Below are 19633 nucleotides of genomic sequence, written 5' to 3'. Positions count from 1 at the left end.
CAGTTTCTGGTCTGATTTTTTTCATTCTCTCCAATAAAGCAGGTATTCAGTTGTTGTTGAAAGCTCTGTATGTGCAATGTTCTCATCTTGAGCTTGAGCTGAAACATACATCATACAAGTTTAGTTAAATGACTTTCCCGCATACTGCTGAATATTACATTCACTTGCTTTCCTTCATTAAAGATTTATCTGGTCAAAATGAAAAAAAAACCCAAACATCTAATATAATCAAAGGCAGTGAAAAGAAGACATCTCCACAAGCTGCTGTGATTGTGCTTTGATTCTTTAATTCATCTCTGTGTTTGGCTCTGCCATTCTGTAAACCCACAGCTAAATAATAAATAACAAACAGATACAATTATTACAAGAAGATAGTAACTCCTCACATACTGTATAGAAACACATGATCAGGCATGTTCTCAACATGGACTTACTGCTGCCATAGAAAAATAAATCTAAAACTAAATCAAAATAGCAACAAATAAAGCAGATAACCCGCCAGTGGAGGAATGCACAGCGTGAGGTGTCAGTAAGGCAACTGGAGCGGAGACAGCACACTGTGTGTGCATGAGTGGCGATGTGGCACCATGGAATAGACACCGGTACTAGAAAAACCCACAGGACACAGAGAACAGAGAGCCTCCCAGGAAGAGAGCTCTCAGCTTTGATTTTGGTACAAACTGGACTTCAGTAATAAACATAATCTTCTGAACAAACAAATCCTAATCTCCTCTTATCAAGGTGCATTATCTGTGGAGTCGTGTCCACACGCCCTCCGAAAACTACGCTAACCTCATGTCCAAAAAGGCTTTTAAAGTCCTGGGAAAAGACGAGGCATCTGTTTGATGGAGTCAAACATGTCGGAGTATGTTTGTTGGTGTAAACTGTGGACGTCAGACCTGCAGCTCTGTGCGCTCACTCCAAGTCCTGGAGGTTGATTGTGCTTCCTGTGAACTGGGAGTTGTCGGAACCGTTGTCATCCTCCGTCATCACTGAAGGCTCCTGGGAGGAAAAACGTCACAGAGCTCAGTTCTCTTCAATCAAAACTCATAAGAAAGAATCCTGCAGAAATCATCGTGCTCTGCATTCATTGGGAAAGTTCACCTTCACTTCCACATGCTGGTTACTACAAAGACACTGCTCACATCAGCTGTCCAGTCAGTGGAAAGTGCTAATTCCAAATTCCCTGATTGAAATGTCACAGATTGCTTCTTCAAACAGACAAGAGTTTTTTGGGTCATTTTTCCATTACCGGCTGTGTACCGGCTGGTATTAATTTTTTAGCCTTGTGAGTCCATTTGCGTGTCATCTAGAGATATTCCAATACCATTTTTTTCCTTCCCAATACTGATTCTGATACCTGAACTCATGTATCGCCTGATACACAATAACAATGTGATAAAAAAAACAAACAAAAACTGTCGTGACTAACCCTATATGGATTTGAAATGACTGCTTTCGTTGTTGTAAAGCATGGCCACTCACTGTAACTCTTTGTAAAACACCAACAGATTCATACAGAAAACACATCATAGAACTTTTATTCAGTGTAAACCCCAGTAATGAGTCCTAAAACCCAGAAATGAGATAGCATTTTAGCAGCTCCGTCCACTCGTCTAACAGTCAATGTGTTTTTCAGTTAGATGCTTAATACAAGCTTAGGAGAGCACATACAATGAAATACATCAACATAAAACATAAAATACAGCAAAAAAGACCGCCTGGTAAATTCTGAAGCTTTTATTTGCCTTAAAAAAAGGTGGTTGCTAAAAGTGGCTAAATGAGACTACAAGATGTCATCACGCTGAGCTGAGCAGATCATGAGACGGGGATGCAATTTGTTGACAGCCTAACGTTAGCTTTGTACTTCTGATGTCTGCATTTAGGCTTCTGAAAGTGTTGCTCATTAGTGAAGATTATCTTGCTGAACAAAACATGTAAATATCATAAACATTTGTTTACCACTGAACTTATTTTCTACAGCAATCCAAAAAACAGAGAACCAGGGTGACGCTAACTTCCATGTCAGCCTGCAGACAAACCTCACTGGGGCATTTTATTTTAAGACTATCCCATTCTTCACTAGAAATCATGTCTTCTTCACCGCTCTTGAACAGGAGTTGTCAGTGGCTGCAAATGCAACCCAATGTGTAGGCTACTGTTTTAGAGTAGCAGAGAAGAACTGATTCCCTGGAAAACTGCTGTTTTCTCCATGTGTGACACTACTTTCAAGTTTATTTTTGAAATACTTGGAATCAGATCAATACATAGACTTGCGTACTCGCCGATATTCAAACAGACATTTGAGGAAGTATTGGAGGCATTTCTGATTTCCGTATTGTGATTGGAACATCTTTAGCGTCATCATGGCGAAACGTGGTCCAGGTGACACAATTTGTGGCAGGGACGAGCCCAGAAGTGGGTTTAAGTGTTTTTACGTCTGTCTGACTGTGGATAGATTTCGTGAACATGATTATGTCACAACAGTGTAAGATGCAGTCACCAAACTCTACAGGTCAGATCTACAGATCAAAATGAAGACTGCGTTTGAAGATGACTGTGGTCTGAGTAAGGTGCCGGTAGTAGGGGGACAGGAAGTAGGAAACGAACCACATTAATTTTAAGTCATGGATTACTGTATCACAGCTAGAGTGATCCCATCACAACATGGTCTCTATTTTTTATTTATCTAAAAGTATCATTCTGACATTGTCTATCATCTTTATTTCAGTTTGTGGTTGTAATAAATAATAACTATAAATCCAATTTCTGTCAAATAACACGTCACTGTATCTCAAGGTCAAATTGTGTGAGTGTTTTTGTTCTAGCAGCTGGCATCAGAAACAGCAGATAATAAAGTTTCTCACCTGTAGAATGTTGACGGGCAGGTCTGCAGTGAGCTGAGAGTGGGAGCTGGAGGGCTGAGAGCTCAGCTGGAAGGCCAGCTCTCCATCACTTGCTGGATCATCCTACATTCACACACACACGCACGCACACACTCTCTCTGATCAATAACAACTATGCTTTTCTCTCAACACTAATCAGCTTTAACTCTTTGAAACCTGGAGCAACATCCCTTTTCTTGTGCTGCTTTCAAACCAAGCCTATCAAAAGTATTTAAATCTTTGAACCCCAGACAAATTGTGCAAAATTGTGTGGTGTCTTTCAAAAACATTTATAAATTTATATAAGGACAGTGAGCTACTTGGTAGGAAATTTCCACAAACTGCAAGAATTTGTAGATTTAGAAAATTATTTTGAAAAAGCTAGGGGAAAATGCCCAGGGAAAAAAATAATGCTAGGTTAAAAACTATACTTACAATTATCATAATTAAATATTTAATTAAACATTTAAAATCATGTTACAATGTTACAATTGCTTCTTCCCATGTTTTTGCAAGAAAATCAAGCCAATTTGCTCAGGTTTCAAAGGGTTAATCAGGTTTGGTCAGGTGGAAATGTAATCACATCTACAGACATTGTAGCTGTATTATATGCTGCCTTCTCATGCTCCACGGAAATATCGCATTTACTGTATTTACAAGTTACAAGCACATGAACGGCCCTCCAAAGTCACAACTACGATTGGGGAAATTTTGATGATACCCGAGTTGCTGAGTAGTGATGTTTGAGTGCCGTTTCAGGGCAGCAGAAATGACAGAAAGCATGGAAACAGTGTCAACAATCGACAGTAAAAAATATATATATTTGGTTATTTTGTTCCTAGTAGCTATCATTTACTTTTAGTAGTTGGGACATTTCAGTATATGCATCTATTATCTATAGCTTACCAGGCCAGTATACTAATATTGATAAAAAAGTTATTTTATAACATGAGTTGCTGACTTGATATCATAAATGCATAAACATGGTGGGCAAATGTCAATGTTTGATCAACATTAACAAACTTTTCAATTAATTCATGTATTAATATCATTTTTTATCACATGTAAAAAATAATATATTACATATTTTTACTGCTGCCCATGCAGAGTGACCTAGATTAAATCTAAAAATATATTAAAATAACATATATGTGAAATATATAAAAAAAGAAAATAATATACAAAATATAAACTGGAAACAGCTATCATCCTCATGTTTAAACATTCTCAGCATTAAAATATAACCCATCTTCTCATGTTGTTCACAATTTACGACCTCAAAGCTCATGAACACAACGAAGTCAGAAGAACGACTTCCCAACTCAGCATTAATCAGATGTGTGGGGGTCTCACCTGCAGCAGCTGAATCTGGACATACTGGGCCCCTGTGACGGGGTCACGCAGCGTCAGGCCCCCGTTGACAGCTGCAGCTCCTTCACCGTATCGAACAGCAGAGGGAGCCATCGGTGCAGGAGCGGGGGCTGTCTTCGCTCCTTTGGTTTTTCTTTGACTTGATCCTGAGGTCCCTGGATTCAGCAAGGAGAACGCCATCATCACTCACTGTTGTACCATCACTACAGTCTCTGTCTAATCTGACTGAGGAGCTGAAAATAAAGGCCTGAAATCAGTCCATATGAGTCTTACCAGAGGAGGCTAAGGGGCCTCTCTGCTTCTTCTTCTTGGCCAGCTGGATGGCTCTGTAATCAGTCCTGGCTGAGCCTCCACTCTCCTGAAAAACAAAACAGGCACACATTAGCTACAACACATCATTATACATGCTATAATAGATTAAGTAGACAGGAATCTGGAAAAGGCAAAAGAAAGGGAAGAATTTTAAAGTAAACCCTCTACCTGCATCTCTCCCCTCTCTGTCCTAAGCCCCTACCACCAGATGACCACAAGCATATATACATGCTTAATACAGTAACCTGTTGTCTCCCATAAATTTATTGATTTAATCTTATTTCATTCTAGAGCCAATAAGAGACAAGAATTAGCACGCTCTCTTATCGCTGTGAACTGCGCTGCCTGGAGGAGAGCAGGCAGCAGCTCTGGAGAGTTGTGGAGGCTACAAATGGGACATCGCAAAGCCTATTTGTGTAGTTCAACACCCTCTTGCAATATTTTTTGTCCTTTCTGTTATCTTCTTGCCTTTATTACTTTATGACTTATGGAAGCTCAAATGCCACCACACTTCGATTAAAAACCAAAGGGTACACCTTTTATTCCAGTATCACCTGTTGCAGAGCCTTTGCTTTGTCTTATTTTCGTTGGCGAGGGCTGGGGTCACGTGTCGACATAATCGATTACATCAATATGTCGATTCACGTAACGTGCAATGACGTGTTGCACTGTTTCACACAGCGTGCATAATGAAAGCATGAGGAGCGCAGCGTGTGTTGTTTTTTGTTTCGGCGCTCATGTATCAAGTTAGAGCGTGCACACTGCTCGCCTAAGCAGCGATTATCAGGCGGGTCTAAGCTGCGTGTCAACCGCAGCACATCTAGAGAAACGGCGGCTCGCCGTTTTTTACGCGTGACGCTCACGTTTGTTGACTCTGTACCACTTTATACTGCAGTGTCAAGTCTCTGTCACAGAGAGGAGGAAATACAAAGACGTTTGTTTTACCTCAACTTCCATCAGTTGCTGATACAATGCATTTTATCTTGAAACATTTACAGGATGGGGTTGTCAGTTGTGCAGGAGCTTGCATAACTTCATAAGTGAGTGGAATATGTGCTTACAAATATGAAAATACCGCACTCATATCAGCAGGCAGCAGTATGCCTTAAGGCCCAGTTAAGGCTGGACTATTCTGATGCAGAAAGAATGTACTAGTTATAATTATTTCTGTTAGAAAAAAGTTAGTGTTATTCAAATTGCACTAATTTTACTGTAAGATGTTTTGTTGGACTGCTAGATTTGAGGTTTGTTACTGTAACAAAGAGTAACTGTTTTGTTAAGAGACTTGAATTTTACATTGTTTTATTTATTTTGCTGTTGGATTGCTGAATGTAGATTGCACTACATTCCTTGAGTGGAACAAGCTCTTGCATTAATTTTATTTTGGAGAGACTTTATATCAGACTGTAGATAACAGACAGATTACCAGTTAAGACTGGGCTGTTTTTGGTGGAGAATAATGCCCTGCAGTGTTTGACAAGTTTTAAGATGTTATTTTCAGTAAATTTAGTTGTTATATTTATTGAGTAATAAAAAAATAATAGTTAGATCAATTCAAAAAATAATCGATAGATAGATATTAATCAATTAATCAAAAAATAATTGATAGAATAATTGATAAAAAAATAATCGTTAGGTGCAGCCCTAAACACGTATTGACATGGCATGTCGAGTAAGTGAAGTCAAAAGCAGATTACGCCCTCTGTTGTTCAAAAAGAGTATCACGGTCGATTTTTCATCTCATGGATTTGAATCTCACATATTTTATATCCATTTTTAACTGTCCTGAGATGCATTGTTACATCCCTAATTCACAGTGGGAATTGCTTTTGTACTTTTAGTATACATAAGGTGCCAGAGTGCATAAAACAGCATCAAAATAGAGCTTGTTGATCAAAAAAGTTCCATCCTAATGAAATCCTAATAGAAATGTCATGAAATCCTACAAACATCTTAAAATCAAAGAAATGCCCTGTAATCCTAGAAATGCAGTAAAATTTGAGAATCATTCTAAAATGTGAAAAACATTCTAAAATCCTAGAAATGCACTAAAATCTGTTGAGTTTGAGCAACACTCTAAAATCTAAGAAAGTTCCTCAAATTCTACCAACATCCGAAAATCTGAGAAATGTCCTTAAATCCTGTAAACATGGCCCCCAAGCAAAGCAGGTTGAGTATCCCCGCTCTAGTCTGTAGCAGAGATAAGCAGCAGTAGCAGAGATAAGCAGCAGGCAACAAAGGTCCTATAAGCTCACTTCTTCTAACTCCACACCCCCAGATTTTTTTACTTTTGAAACTTCCAAGACTTTAGACCACTGACACTGACAATTTAATTTCTCTAGATGGCATTACCTTGGCCTCTAGCACAACTGTAAGGAACCTCTGAGTTTTATTTGACCAGGATTTATCCTTTGCCTCCCATATAAAACAAACTTCAAGGACGGCTTTCTTTCACTTGCGTAACATCGCAAAAATTAGACACATCCTATCCCAAACAGATGCTGAAAAATGAGTACATGCATTTGTCACCTCTAGGCTGGATTACTGTAATTCCCTATTATTTTGGTTGCCCCAACAAATCTCTTAGGTCTCTCCAACTGGTGCAGAACGCTGCTGCTCGTGTTTTAACGGGAAGCAAGAAAAGGGATCATATTTCTCCTGTTTTAGCTTCTCTGCACTGGCTCCCTGTGAAATCCAGGATTGAATTTAAAATCCTCCTCCTTACTTACTTACAAAGCTCTAAATGGTCAGGCTCCATCCTATCTGTCACAGCTCATAGTTCGTTACCAACCCTCAAGATCACTGCGCTCTGAAAATGCAGGGTTACTTGTGGTTCCCAAAATTTCCAAAAGTAGGTTAGGAACCAGAGCCTTCAGTTACCATGCTCCTCTCCTATGGAACCATCTTCCATTTTCGGTCAGGGAGGCAGACACCGTTTCAACTTTTAAGGGTAGACTTAAGACTTCCTTCCTCTTTAATAAAGCTTATAATTAGGGCTGGCTCAGGCTGCCTGGACCAGCCCATAGTTAGGCTGACATAGGTTTAACCTGCCGGGGACTTCCTCTGATACGCTGAGCTCCTTTCCTTCTCTCAATGCCGCCATCAGAAATCATGCATGTCTGTTAACTGCATTGCCATTTGCAAGCTTAGCTTAGCTCTGTGATAGCCATGTGGTACTCTCACTGCCTGGGGCTCACGATTACAGAGCCTGGGTCTGTTGAACTGCACTACGCTAATCCTGTTGCCTCTTGGGAGCGTTCCTGCTCCCTTGTTTCCTAGTTTCCCTGGATCCTGGCCGTAACCTTGACTGTGCCTGACCGTGGTGATAGCTGTGCTGATGCTGCGACCCTGCCTTTGGTTGTGCTCGTGCTGTGGCTGTACTGATTCTGTGCCCCCCGCTCGCCCTGATCGTGGTCTGGTCCTGGTTGCGCCGATGCTGTGATCTTGCCTTTGGACACCTCCCTTTCACATATGCATGAGACTGTTATCATCTCTATCAACATCATCATAGAGAGCAATTACTAATTTCACACCTACCATTATTGTAATATGACATGCATCTGTTTCTATTATTGCTGTGCCCCCCCCCCCCCCCCCCCTCTCTCTTTCTCTTTCCTTTTTTGCCATGATTGTATTTCATTTGCTATTTACGACATCTATTGCTCGTCTGTCCGTCCTGGAAGAGGGATCCCTCACTATCCTCTACCGCTCTTCCTGAGGTTTCTTCCTCTTTTTTTTTTCCGTTACAGGGGTTCTTTTTGGGGAGTTTTTCCTTGGGTGATGTGAGGGTCTAAGGGCAGAGGGATGTCGTACACTGTAAAGCCCTCTGAGGCAAACCATGTTTTGTGATAATGGGCTATATAAATAAAACTGACTTGACTTGACTAACTGACTCATGTGACATCACTTGAAGACATTTATCAGACCTCCAACAGCTCACTCTGGACACACTAAAGGTTTATACTGTTTTTTTTTTTTTTTTTTTTTTTTTTTTTACATGCACCCAACACCTGCAGACAGTGTGATGTGTGAAATCTGTGCTGCATGACAGTGTGAGCGCTCACCAGGAAGCTGCTTGGTGACACAGCGTTGAGTTCCTGGTCTTTCTGTGGGCTGAAACTGCTGCTGTGACCAGGGAAAACAAACTGGGTGAGGACCTTTCCTCCCTCTTGAGGTCCCAGCACCTCCACACAGCCCAGCAGAGGCCCCGATCCCGCCGGGCCACCCACCTCCACCACCTTTGAGGGTGAGGCCAGCAGCTCGGCAACAGGAGCCACAGCCAGGGAGGCTGTGGGCTCCACGCTCAGGGCGCTGGAGGAGCTGAGTGGGTGCTGCAGAGTGGGGTCCACAGCAGCACCAGCACCCTGAATGGTGAGAGCTGTGAGGGTCCCCAGGGCCTCCGGGGTAACTGTCTGCACGTCATCCAGGTTGAGAGTGCCCTGTGGGGGCAGGACATCACCCACTGTTCCTTCCAAACTGTGGTGGGGGCCCATGTCAGCACTGGCTGCCAGGATCAGAGGGTCCACAGCTTTGGCCAACGTAGTGCTGGTGCCGGTACCCAGCGCGGTGCCAACTGAGGAAGGGTCGATGGTGAGGATGCCTGAGCTGACCAGGGACAGGTCCATGGTGAAGGTGCCATTAGAGCTGCTCCCAGCGATGGGGATTCCCATTCCAATGCCAGAGGTGGGTGCAGTGCCACCAGGCACAGCAGAGAAAAGAGAGCTGAGGTCCAAGTTGGTCAGCTGGTCGCCCCCAGCAATACCAGGCCCTGCCACTGTTGTTGGGGGGGAGCTGATAAGCTCACTGCTGGGGGTCAGGGTGGGCGTGGTTTCCATCTGGCTTAGAACATCTAGGATGGAGGAGATGGAAAGGTTTGGAAGTTAAAGGATGGTAAAGATTTTCCCCAGACACAATTGCAATTCGTTATAATCATCAGTTTCAAAGAAAAAGGCATCCTCATTTTCGTCATGTAAACATGTTGCTATTGTCTAATTTCACAGCTAAATAAGCATTTATATACACCGACTAAAATGTGTAAACTAGTCATATCAGCTCAACATCTTTGTGAACATTTTTTGGTGCATTTTATAATTTCTGTTTTTGTCACCAAATAAAAACTTCCATTTAGCATGTTCTTAAACTGTACAAAGACACAAGTGGGTCACCAATGAGTTGCACCACTCAGGTTAAGGAGGAGGCTTAAACAGTATTAACCTAGCCTGCTAAGAACGTCTTGAAGATGTGAGCTCAACATTCATTTTGGTTCTCTGCTTCAGTCCAGACTTGTTGCCACCGTAAACACTTTCCAAAAATTACAGTCCAGTCGACGCCAATCAGGGATCCGCACTGTAGTTAACAGCAAATGGACTGCTTTGTAGTTCATGATGTAAAATCTATGTGTAAAATGCAGGCTGGCGCTTGCAGGACAGTAATGGCGGCTTCTGAAGCAACAATCGCTAACCCTAATGTTAGCAGAGTAAACACAGCAATAAGTCAAGTAAAATCAGTAATACAGTTGATAACATTTAAAAACAACAAGAGGATGCACTCAAAATTTCTCAGAGAAGAAAAGACTTCTTGGTTGTTTGTCTGAGGGGATTTGGCAAAAACTTGATTTACTAACTGGCTCTGTTGGTGAGGAAGATGTTCCCTGGTGCAAATACAATGTTCATTGTTGTTTCACCACTGATTGGCTAATAGACGAGCAGATAGGAGAAGCTGCAAAGCTGGGGATCACAGCCATGCAGATCAGTGTTTACAATGCTTCAGACAGACAGCAAGGATGTCGTCAGCGTATCCCGGTGTCCTGGGAAACCTAATGGGGATTCGGGATTTGGGGACCGTTACTATCTTGCGTAACCACATAATTGTGTAGTAGAGGCTAGTGTTAATGTCAGGATTAGCTGGAGGAGTTTGTCTGTCAAAATGAGTACTCCGGCCCACTGTGCATGAGGCGGCTGAGAGAGACCGAGACAGAGAGCTCATCAGGACAGTCTTACCAGGCTAGTATTAACCCCCACATTTAAACAATTCCACTGGGACATCACTGACCAGGACTGAGGTGGTGGTGTTTGAGCATGTGGCTCTTAAGGCTGCTGCGAGAGGAGAAGTGCTTGGAGCAGTTGGCCATAGGGCAGCGGGTCCTCAGGGTGCTGGCATCCTGCTTATGCTTCTTGGAGTGGATGTACAGGCTGCTGCGTGCTGAGAACTTGGCGTTACAGCCTGAAGAACATAAAGGAGATAGACAATTATGTTACTGTTTGTCCCAGAGGACAATTTGTGTTGCAGCATGTGTAAAAACATAATAAAAACACAAGAAACTCAAACAATGTGACACAGAAACATACAACAGATTACATTAATCTTTACACAGGATGACTTGCACCTTAACTCCATAGGGCCTGTAATAATTCAGTGAGTGTTAAATATGAAAAATAGTTCCTAATAACTTCAACCACTTCCAATGTAGTATACAGCACCATCACTAGGTCATGACAGTCACAATAATGCAGCATCAGGACCGGCACCATGAAGGCTGATGCTATTGCGCAGTACAAAATGTACTGTTACTGTCACTCTCACATCAACAGATGTCTATTAGCTCTGAACTATAACCTGTGCAGAGCATCAAATGGTGACATTTATGTTTTAAACTGTACATGGCCATTTTTAAATGAAAATAAAATAAATAAATAAATCATCATCAACACTACAATACAATATGTACTATTACTGTCACCCCATCATCGTCAGTGATTACCTTTTCAGAAAATGTTAAACTACTACAAGTGAAATTTATCTTTTTAAATGCACTTGGTATACTATGCAGGAAGTGTCAGTTACTGTTTGTAAACAGTATAACCTGTGAGAGTGAAAGCCAACCCCATTTCAATATTTGCATTTTCCCCTGTGCTGTGTCCATGATTTTCATAGCTTGGATGTGTACTGTGCTGTGTACGCGGTCACAAACTTTTTATAAAGTCGGGACCTGACCCTGCATGCTGTGCCCAGAAATTTCCAGAACACAGCAAAATAAGAAGAAAATAATCAGATCCAGGCAGAAGGCAGAGTCTCTGCAGATACAGACACCACTATACACTGAGAGTGGCTCAGAAGTGATGACTCAAAAAACCATATAACTAGGGATGTCCTGATGAAGTAGCTTTTGGGAATATGTCAATACAAACTTCTGACACTTCTATTTTTCTAGATAACACAACCACACACTGCACACATTAAGTACTTTAAAGTTATCACAGTCAATCTAATGTATATTTTTAACAACTGAACAGGTTTAAACTTGTACTTTCTACTAGAACATGTCAGCATGCTCTAATGGTCAAAGATCACTTTTTTTACTTAAACTGTCTGTGTTGGAACACCTATATTCACCATCTGTCTGAAACACTCCGTTTAGCACCTGTCTCTTTACACCCTCCTCCCAGTCTACTCTGATTGGTCAGCATTTCTGCATCTCAATGAAAAAGCCTTGATCAGCCTCAATATCAATCCTTGAGGTCGGCACATCTCTGTAGGAGCTTTATCATAATTCCTACAGCTGTGTTGAGATTTCAGTAACTGTACCTACCTTCTGCATGGCACTGGAAGGGCTTGGTACCCAGATGGGTGATACTGTGACCCTTGAGGTGCTCTGCACGGGTGAAGGATTTCCCACAACCCACCTCTGTACAGACAAAACGACGGTCATCATCATGTTTCCTGGTTAACACAGAAAGAGACTTTGGTCAGTGAGACACTCATTATCATAGGTGCAACAGGTGGACGGACAGAGAGAGTGAAATTAGACTCAATGCTCAGCTCACCGTTTTCCCCCGTGAGCACGAGCTACACAGCTGCAGCCAACACCATGCTGTTAAACATTCCCAACAAACTCACCCGACACCAAAAGGGCTAAACGCCGTCATTTAACTCTGTGTGTTTATGTGTGTGTGTGTGTGCGTGTGCAGCTGGGTGGACTCTTGCACTCAGCAGCAGAAGCTGAAGTTTCAATTTCTCTGGTCTCCAGATGTTAAAACCTAAACTCCAGTGAATGTAAAAGTCTAACAATGTTGGTGACCAGCTGGGTTGTTTTAGAGGACGAAGAGAGGTGCTGTAATCCTGGTGCTGTTAAACAAATGTCGGTATGCTCTCTCTCTCTGTCTATCCTTCCATCTCTCTAATGATTGAAGCAAATAAAAGCCCAATAACCTGACGTTTTCTGGTATACCTGCCACTACATTCACATTAGGGGTATTCAATTAAGTACTCTATGGTATCAATATCCCTTTATGGGTACTGATATTATACAATTTTAAACAATACCCAGCCATACTAAGCTAAAAATGAGTTAAATGACTTATATGTTAAATCCTAGTTTCACAGAAGATGTTGTGGTTAATGCACATTGTGCTGTGTGCACCACAAAACCCGGAACCCCGTGTAATGCCAAAAGGTGAGAGGTCAAAAGTAAATTTAGCTCTACTTCTTATTTGGTATGAATTGGCAGTAACTAATTGGGTTTCCATTAACCCTCAAATTGCGCAAACTGAAATTAATTAATAAAATATGCCTAATGGAAACATGTCAACTGGAAAAAAACTCCCATTTATCGCAAAGACGATTTTACACTCGCATGAGGTGGTATTTTAGGCAATTCAAAAAAGCCACATGTGGGAAAACTGCAATGGAAACACTTTGATGCTTTTCTAGGTCACATGATGCTATGGCTATGTGCTCGGTAGGAACTGGCTCCCTCTGGCATGATGCAGCAGGCGATACAAGAGCTATTTTAACTCATTCGAAAGTTTTGAATCTTGAATCCACAGTTCCTCTGTGAAATCTTGGACTATCGCCTCCCAGAAATCCCTCATACATGGTTGCTCCCATGTATAACCCCTGACAAAAAATATGGAATTACCAGTCTCGGAGGATGTTCATTCAGTTGTAATTTTGTAGAAAAAAAGGAGATCACAGACATGCCACAAAACTAAAGTCATTTAAAATGGCAACTTTCTGGCTTTAAAAAAACCCTAAAAGAAATCAAGAAAAAAAATTGTAGTAGTCAATAACAATTGCTTTATTCGACCAAGCAGAGGGAAAAAATATGGAATCACTCAATTCTGAGAAAAAAATATGGAATCCTGAAAAAAAAAACCCAAAACAAAACACTACAACACACATCACTAGTACTTTGTTGCACCACCTCTGGCTTTTAACAGCTTGCAGTCTCTGAGGCATGGACTTAACGAGTGACAAACAGTACTCTTCATCAATCTGGCTCCAACTTTCTCTGATTGCTGTTGCCAGATCAGCTTTGTAGGTTGGAGCCGTGTCATGGAGCATTTTCTTCAATTTCCACCATAGATTTTCAATTGGATTGAGATCTGGACTATTTACAGGCCATGACATTGACCTTATGTGTCTTTCTTCAAGGAAAGTTTTCAAAGTTTTTGCTCTACGGCAAGATGCATCATCATCTTGAAAAATGATGTCATCATCCCCAAACATCCTTTCAAATGATGGAATAAGAAAAGTGTCCAAAATGTCAACATAAACTTTTGCATTTATTGAAGATGTAATGACAGCCATCTCCCCAGTGCCTTTACCTGACATGCAGCCCAATATCATCAATAACTGAGGAAATTTGCATGTTTTCTTCAGAAAGTCATCTTCATAAATCTCACTGGAACGGCACCAAACAAAAGTTGCAGCATCATCACCTAGCCCAATGCAGATTTGCGATTCATCACTGAATATGACTTTCTCCAGTTTCTGCCCATTTGTTCCTCATTTGTTTTGCTGTGCATTTTCTGTTTTCAAGACATATTGCTTTAAGTGTTCTGTCTTGATGCTTTGATGTCTTCCTTGGTCTACCAGTATGCTTGCCTTTTACAACCTTCCCATGTTGTTTATACTTGGTCCAGATTTTAGACACAGCTGACTGTCAACAACCAACATCTTTTGCAACATTCCGTGATGATTTACCTTCTTTAATAAGTTTGATAATCCTCTCCTTTGTTTTAACTGACATCTCTCGTGTTGGAGCCATGATTCATGTCAATCCACTTGGTGCAACAGCTCTCCAAGGATGAGCACTCCTTTGTAACTGCAGACTAATGAGCAGATTTAATCTGATGCAGGTGTTAGTTTTGGAAATGTAAATTTACAGGGTGAATCCATAATTTTTTTTCTCAGAATTGAGTTATTCCATATTTTTTTCCCTCTGCTTGATCTAAAAAAGCAATTGTTATTGACTACCACATTTTTTTCTTGATTTCTTTTAGAGCTACTTAAAGCCAGAAAGTTGCCATTTTAAATGACTTTAGTTTTGTGGCATGTCTGTGATCTGCTTTTTTTCTACAAAATTAAACAATCGAGTGAACATCCTCCAAGACTGGTGATTCCATAATTTTTGCCAGGGGTTGAATAAGGGACTTGCCTTTCCAGTATCGCTCCATAACTCACCTATGTGGCAGCTACAACAGAAATAAAGCTGCTCATGTTTTGAACATCTATCACCATGCTTCTGGAGAAGTCACAGAACATCACTGAGTGGAAATGCATCTCACAGTTGTGCTTAAATTTTGCACAAATCTGTAATGGAAACCTGCCTACTGTTCGCATTCACCCTGTTTATATAGATGGGAAAGAATATGTTAATAAGCGCTTACCGTTTATGTCGGAGCAACTTAGACATGCTGGTGAAGGACCAGCCACATCCCTCCGAGTCACAGACAAACGGCCTCTCACCTGGAAACAAGAAATGAAGATGTTTATTTACCAGCCAACAGTGTCTACGACATGTAACACCAACATTGATGAGTGGTAACCATCTAACTTTGGGCTTCAGCCAGGCTTTCTGATATCACAAAGCTGGTCCATGTTTACTCGGTGAAACCTGTGCTGCACGGCTGAGCTGCTCCAGAGGGGTTCAAGGTAGAGTATTCAGGGCAGGTATATTTTTAGTTTCCAGTCACTCATTTTGTAATTATACTGTTTTGTAAATATGCGGCATTAAAAGTTGCTCTCATGGGAAATGAGTAAACCGAGAGCAGCAAATTTGTGGAAATCATGTGATTGAGGAATGACTAATTCTTTATTTAGTGTCACAAACATCTCAGTGGACTGAATACTCACTATTGTAGAATTTAAAAACAAGGTTTAGTCAGAGGCACTGTGCACTGACTACAGTTGGTATAATTCTCTTTTGAACTGATACTGGCACCAGTTCCTGGAATTCTGTGCCAGTGTCCAAACTTTTTTTCATTATTTTACTTTATCTGTAATAACAAAAGGGTAAGTTTTAGGAAAAGCTGCAGGGGTGACAGAGTAACATGTAATTCTGCTCCTCTACGCCTTTATTAATCACAAATAGAGCTCACGTTCTGTCTCTGTCTGCTTGTGTGTATGTGTGTGTGCACATCTAGCAGTAATGCCAGGCTATTACTAAAATAATAAAGTAAAGAGAAAAGACCAGGTGCCAAAATTATCGTGGCAGATTGGCGCTGCAGTGATATTCTGGCTTGCTGGGAAGCCAACAGAGCGGCCTCCCAGCTCTGTGGCCAGCTTCCTGGCTTCTGGATGCGTCCCCCTCCCGTCTGAAGTTGTACCCAGTGGCATTGCTACCCTCGGAGCTCCATAACTGGCTTCCAGGCTTTGGGGTGCTTCACAGAATTTCTGCATCTTGTCTAAACCTTGCGTTCTCACCCAGATGTACGCTTAGGTATTGACATTTCAAGATTTAACTTGAATTGGTGCTTGGCAGTACCAATGTAATACTGTTGTTCCTTTAAAATGCCAAGATGGCGCCCAACCCTGGCAGTGACCCTGTACCTTTAGGTTCTGTATAAGGGCACTGCCTCCCTCCTGGACCACTGGGCAACAGTATAGTAATGTTGCTGACACTCTAATCTCATGTCATCTTACCAGTGTGACTTCTCATATGGATTTTGAGACGACAGGCTTTGTCATACATCTTGTCGCAGCCTGGGTACGTGCAGGAGAAGTGGCCCGTTTCTCTGAAGTGCGTGCGATTGTGGGAGAACAGGGCACTGAAGGTGATGAAGGTTTTCTCACAACCTGCACATGACAGAAGGGAGCATGTACAAAGGTAATGGTAGATGGCATCTGAAATAATGCATTAGACTGATACAGATGGTTAACATGACTATCTTGTGTACAGTTTATTTGCAATACCTTACACACTAACAGCTCCAAACACTGTGGGCAGTTTTAAACTGATTATCATTTAAGGTAATTTGCTTCATATTCTATATAACCACATGCCTGTTGTATGACATCAGATCATCAGCCAACAGCAAGTGGTAATTGTGTAGAGCTTGACCGATATTGGCCCATAACAGATATATATCGATATCTGCATATATTTTGTCCAATATGGCCTTCATGAAAAGCAAATTTCTAAATGAACATAATGCATTAAAAGTACTTAAGAGTAATGTGTATCTATTCAAATCCCAATTAAATTTACTGTAAGTATATGATAACCATAACCATATCTGAAGGATAATACCAACCAATAAATCAATATTGGATTTTTTTGCGCCACAATATTGGTATTGGAGGCAGTTTTAAACTGATTATCATTTAAGGAGGACTCCGGTATTGGTCAGGCTCTATAAGTGCGTAAGGATTAATGGGGCACTGTAAAGTGACCAATAAAAGACACATCCAACATTTTGCTTGTGTTACCTGGGAATTCACACTTGTGGGGCCTCTGCGGCTCAAAGTGGACCCTCTGGTGATTGGTGAGTCGTGTCGCACTGCGAAACCTCTCACTGCAGATCTCGCAGATGAAGGCATTATCCTGCTCATGGACTTTAACATGAGCCTTGAGGTTGTAGACAGTGGTGAAGCGCCGCCCACAGCCTTCAAACTGACAGGTGTGTGGCCGCTGCTTGTCATGGGACTGAAGGTGCCGCTTTAGCTTGTAAGAGGTGGCAAAAGCCCAGCCGCAGCCATCTACTGTGCACTGATAGGGACGTGGGTCCTCCGCATGATTTAGGAGGTGAACCTTGAGTTTCTGTCGTGTATCAAATGTACAGCAGCAGCCCGGCTCTGGGCACCCAAAGGAGGCCACAGTCTCTTTCTTGGACCTTATTAGTTGTAAAGACTGATAGTCCCCATTGTCACAGTCTGCCACAGTGGCTTTGGGGGACGGGGTGACCAGATCAGCCTCTGTGACAGCACACAGCGCCCCTGCCTCCTGCTTGACAATTGGACAGGAGTCCAGAGAGGTGCCCAGCTCTGATAATGAACAATCATCCACCAGAGCCAGCTCCGAGTCACTCACAGACAAGCCGGGCCTGGGCTCTTCCTGCGGGTTGGAGCTGGACACTGCCAGTGTGCTGATCTTCCCAATGGATTTGGTGCCACTGTCATAGTTTAAAAGAACAATATCCTCATGGTCTTTCATGCCTAGGTGCTCCTTTAGGCTGACCATGTCGTCCTCTTTGTGTACATACCCCTCCGGTGGGGCAGCCAGAGTCAGTATCCCGTTCTCTATGGTCACTATGATGCTTTGGTTGTTTATTGTGATAGTCCCGGAAAAGGTTTCACCAGCAGGCGGACTTGTGGAGGCCGTGACCGGGTTAGCACCAACCTGCAGCCCCGCTGAAATGAAGTCCGAGGTGTCCATGGCTTCAACGATACCCGGGTTCCCTGATATCAAGGTGCTGCTGTCGGAGTGCGACGAAAGCTCCTTGACCAGTTTACTTTCATTGTTTTCGGTACAAATTTGGCCACAAATCTTATCGCCATATTTGTTTGTCAAAACAACGTCTTCGACAGTGTGGTGGTAGCCTGTCTGTTTAGGCACGGCGGAACTGTCGTTTAGTACACTGAAAACACGCTCGGCTTTTTTCAGGGCCTGGGTATCAAGACAGTTCAAGTTGTCATTAGATTCACAGAGAATAACGTCACTGCTGTTTCCAACCTCCATGGAGCCACAGGGACTGGCTCTATCGGGTTTTTTACCTTTCATTTTATCGCCGCTCTCTGCTGATACATCCGGTCGGTGCTTGCTCGCTTCGCCGCTGCCATCGTCCTGAGCCACATTAAAAACAACATACAGTTCCCGGGTGCTTTTCTCGGTCCCGTTGGGCGTGTTGGAGCTCCCCGGCGGGGCAATAACGCTGTGGCTGGCCGCTGAGGGCTGCTTCAAGGCGCCGTCCTCACGCTGCTGCCGTAAAACTGGAGACGGTAACGTTAAGTGCCGCTGCGGCATCGGTTCCTCTTCCCCTTCAAACAGCGGCAGCGCCATTTGCATTACACTGTCCCCGCTTTCTGCCCCGTATTTCCACGCTGTCCTTACAAACTCCTGCGAGCCAAGCAGGGCGTCTAACTCATGTTCTTTCCCCGTGTTCACGTTATAAACATTCGGTCTATTAGCCGGTAAACTGGTTTTCTCGGTTGTTTCTGGTTTGCCGACAAGCGAACAAGCCACTCCGCTGCCATTTTCCGCCAGTAGGTGAAACGGTGCAGTCCTCGGCCTGGTGTTGTTGTTGTTGTCACTTTGAGGCTCGGGCGAATCCGATAGTCCGTCCACGTAATTTTCGGTGGAAATAAAACGAGATGTAGAGCCCGTCGCTGCTCGAAGTGGAGACGAAGTGGTTCTGTGTAGGGCGCCATGTTGAGAGTGAATGTTTTGGGCTTCAGAAAGCCCCTGGATTTCCATCTTGGTATCCCTGTAGCAGCGGAACAGTCAGGGCCCGCCCTGGTAGACGGAGGCGATCCGCAGCACGAGCCATCGAGCCGGTACACAGTTTACAGCAGGCCCGGGGCTGCCTTCAGGGCACGCATGGAAATACTGGAGTCAAGGGTGGAGCAACAAACCTCGTCGAACTTAAAAATGTGTTAATTAATTTATCAATTACCAAGAGTTTTGAAATTGCGAATTTTCCACACGAAGCTCTGCGATACAAACTTCAAGTGTGTGTGTGTGTGTGTGTGTGTGTGTGTGTGTTTCGTTTTTCACAATAAATGCATGACCACATATGATGCGTTGACTGACAGGCACAATCATAACGAGCATATGTCAGATAACA

General features: G+C 42.6%; 1 protein-coding gene across 1 annotated transcript; it reads right to left on the bottom strand.

Annotated features, from left to right (window-relative positions):
• Window positions 1–267: 267 nt before the first annotated feature.
• Window positions 268–19296, bottom strand: si:dkey-156n14.3 (zinc finger protein ZXDC). Its single transcript, XM_042498350.1, has 10 exons — window positions 17280–19296; window positions 16494–16646; window positions 15239–15317; window positions 12157–12287; window positions 10620–10790; window positions 8633–9417; window positions 4530–4614; window positions 4239–4411; window positions 2868–2969; window positions 268–1002 (listed from the first exon to the last, which is right to left on the bottom strand). The coding sequence occupies exons 1-10, from the start codon at window positions 19261–19263 to the stop codon at window positions 916–918; spliced, it is 3750 nt and encodes a 1249-aa protein (XP_042354284.1). The 5' UTR covers window positions 19264–19296; the 3' UTR covers window positions 268–915.
• Window positions 19297–19633: the final 337 nt, after the last annotated feature.

Source organism: Plectropomus leopardus, chromosome 2, assembly GCF_008729295.1.
Source record: "Plectropomus leopardus isolate mb chromosome 2, YSFRI_Pleo_2.0, whole genome shotgun sequence".
Taxonomy (NCBI): domain Eukaryota; kingdom Metazoa; phylum Chordata; class Actinopteri; order Perciformes; family Serranidae; genus Plectropomus; species Plectropomus leopardus.
The sequence above is the reverse complement of the archived record's forward strand: the minus strand, read 5'-3'. Positions and strand labels throughout refer to the sequence as shown.

What these genes read in the sequence shown, in the direction of transcription:
- si:dkey-156n14.3 (XM_042498350.1), bottom strand. Translation starts at nt 19,263, where the DNA reads ATGGAAATCCAGGGGCTTTCTGAAGCCCAAAACATTCACTCTCAACAT. An exon ending in TGTCACCAAGCAGCTTCCTG is followed by an intron (nt 4,615 to 8,632) that starts GTGAGCGCTCAC and finishes TTTGTTTTTCAG; the next exon opens with GAGAGTGGAGGCTCAGCCAG. An exon ending in TGCCCGTCAACATTCTACAG is followed by an intron (nt 1,003 to 2,867) that starts GTGAGAAACTTT and finishes TTTTCCTCCCAG; the next exon opens with GAGCCTTCAGTGATGACGGA.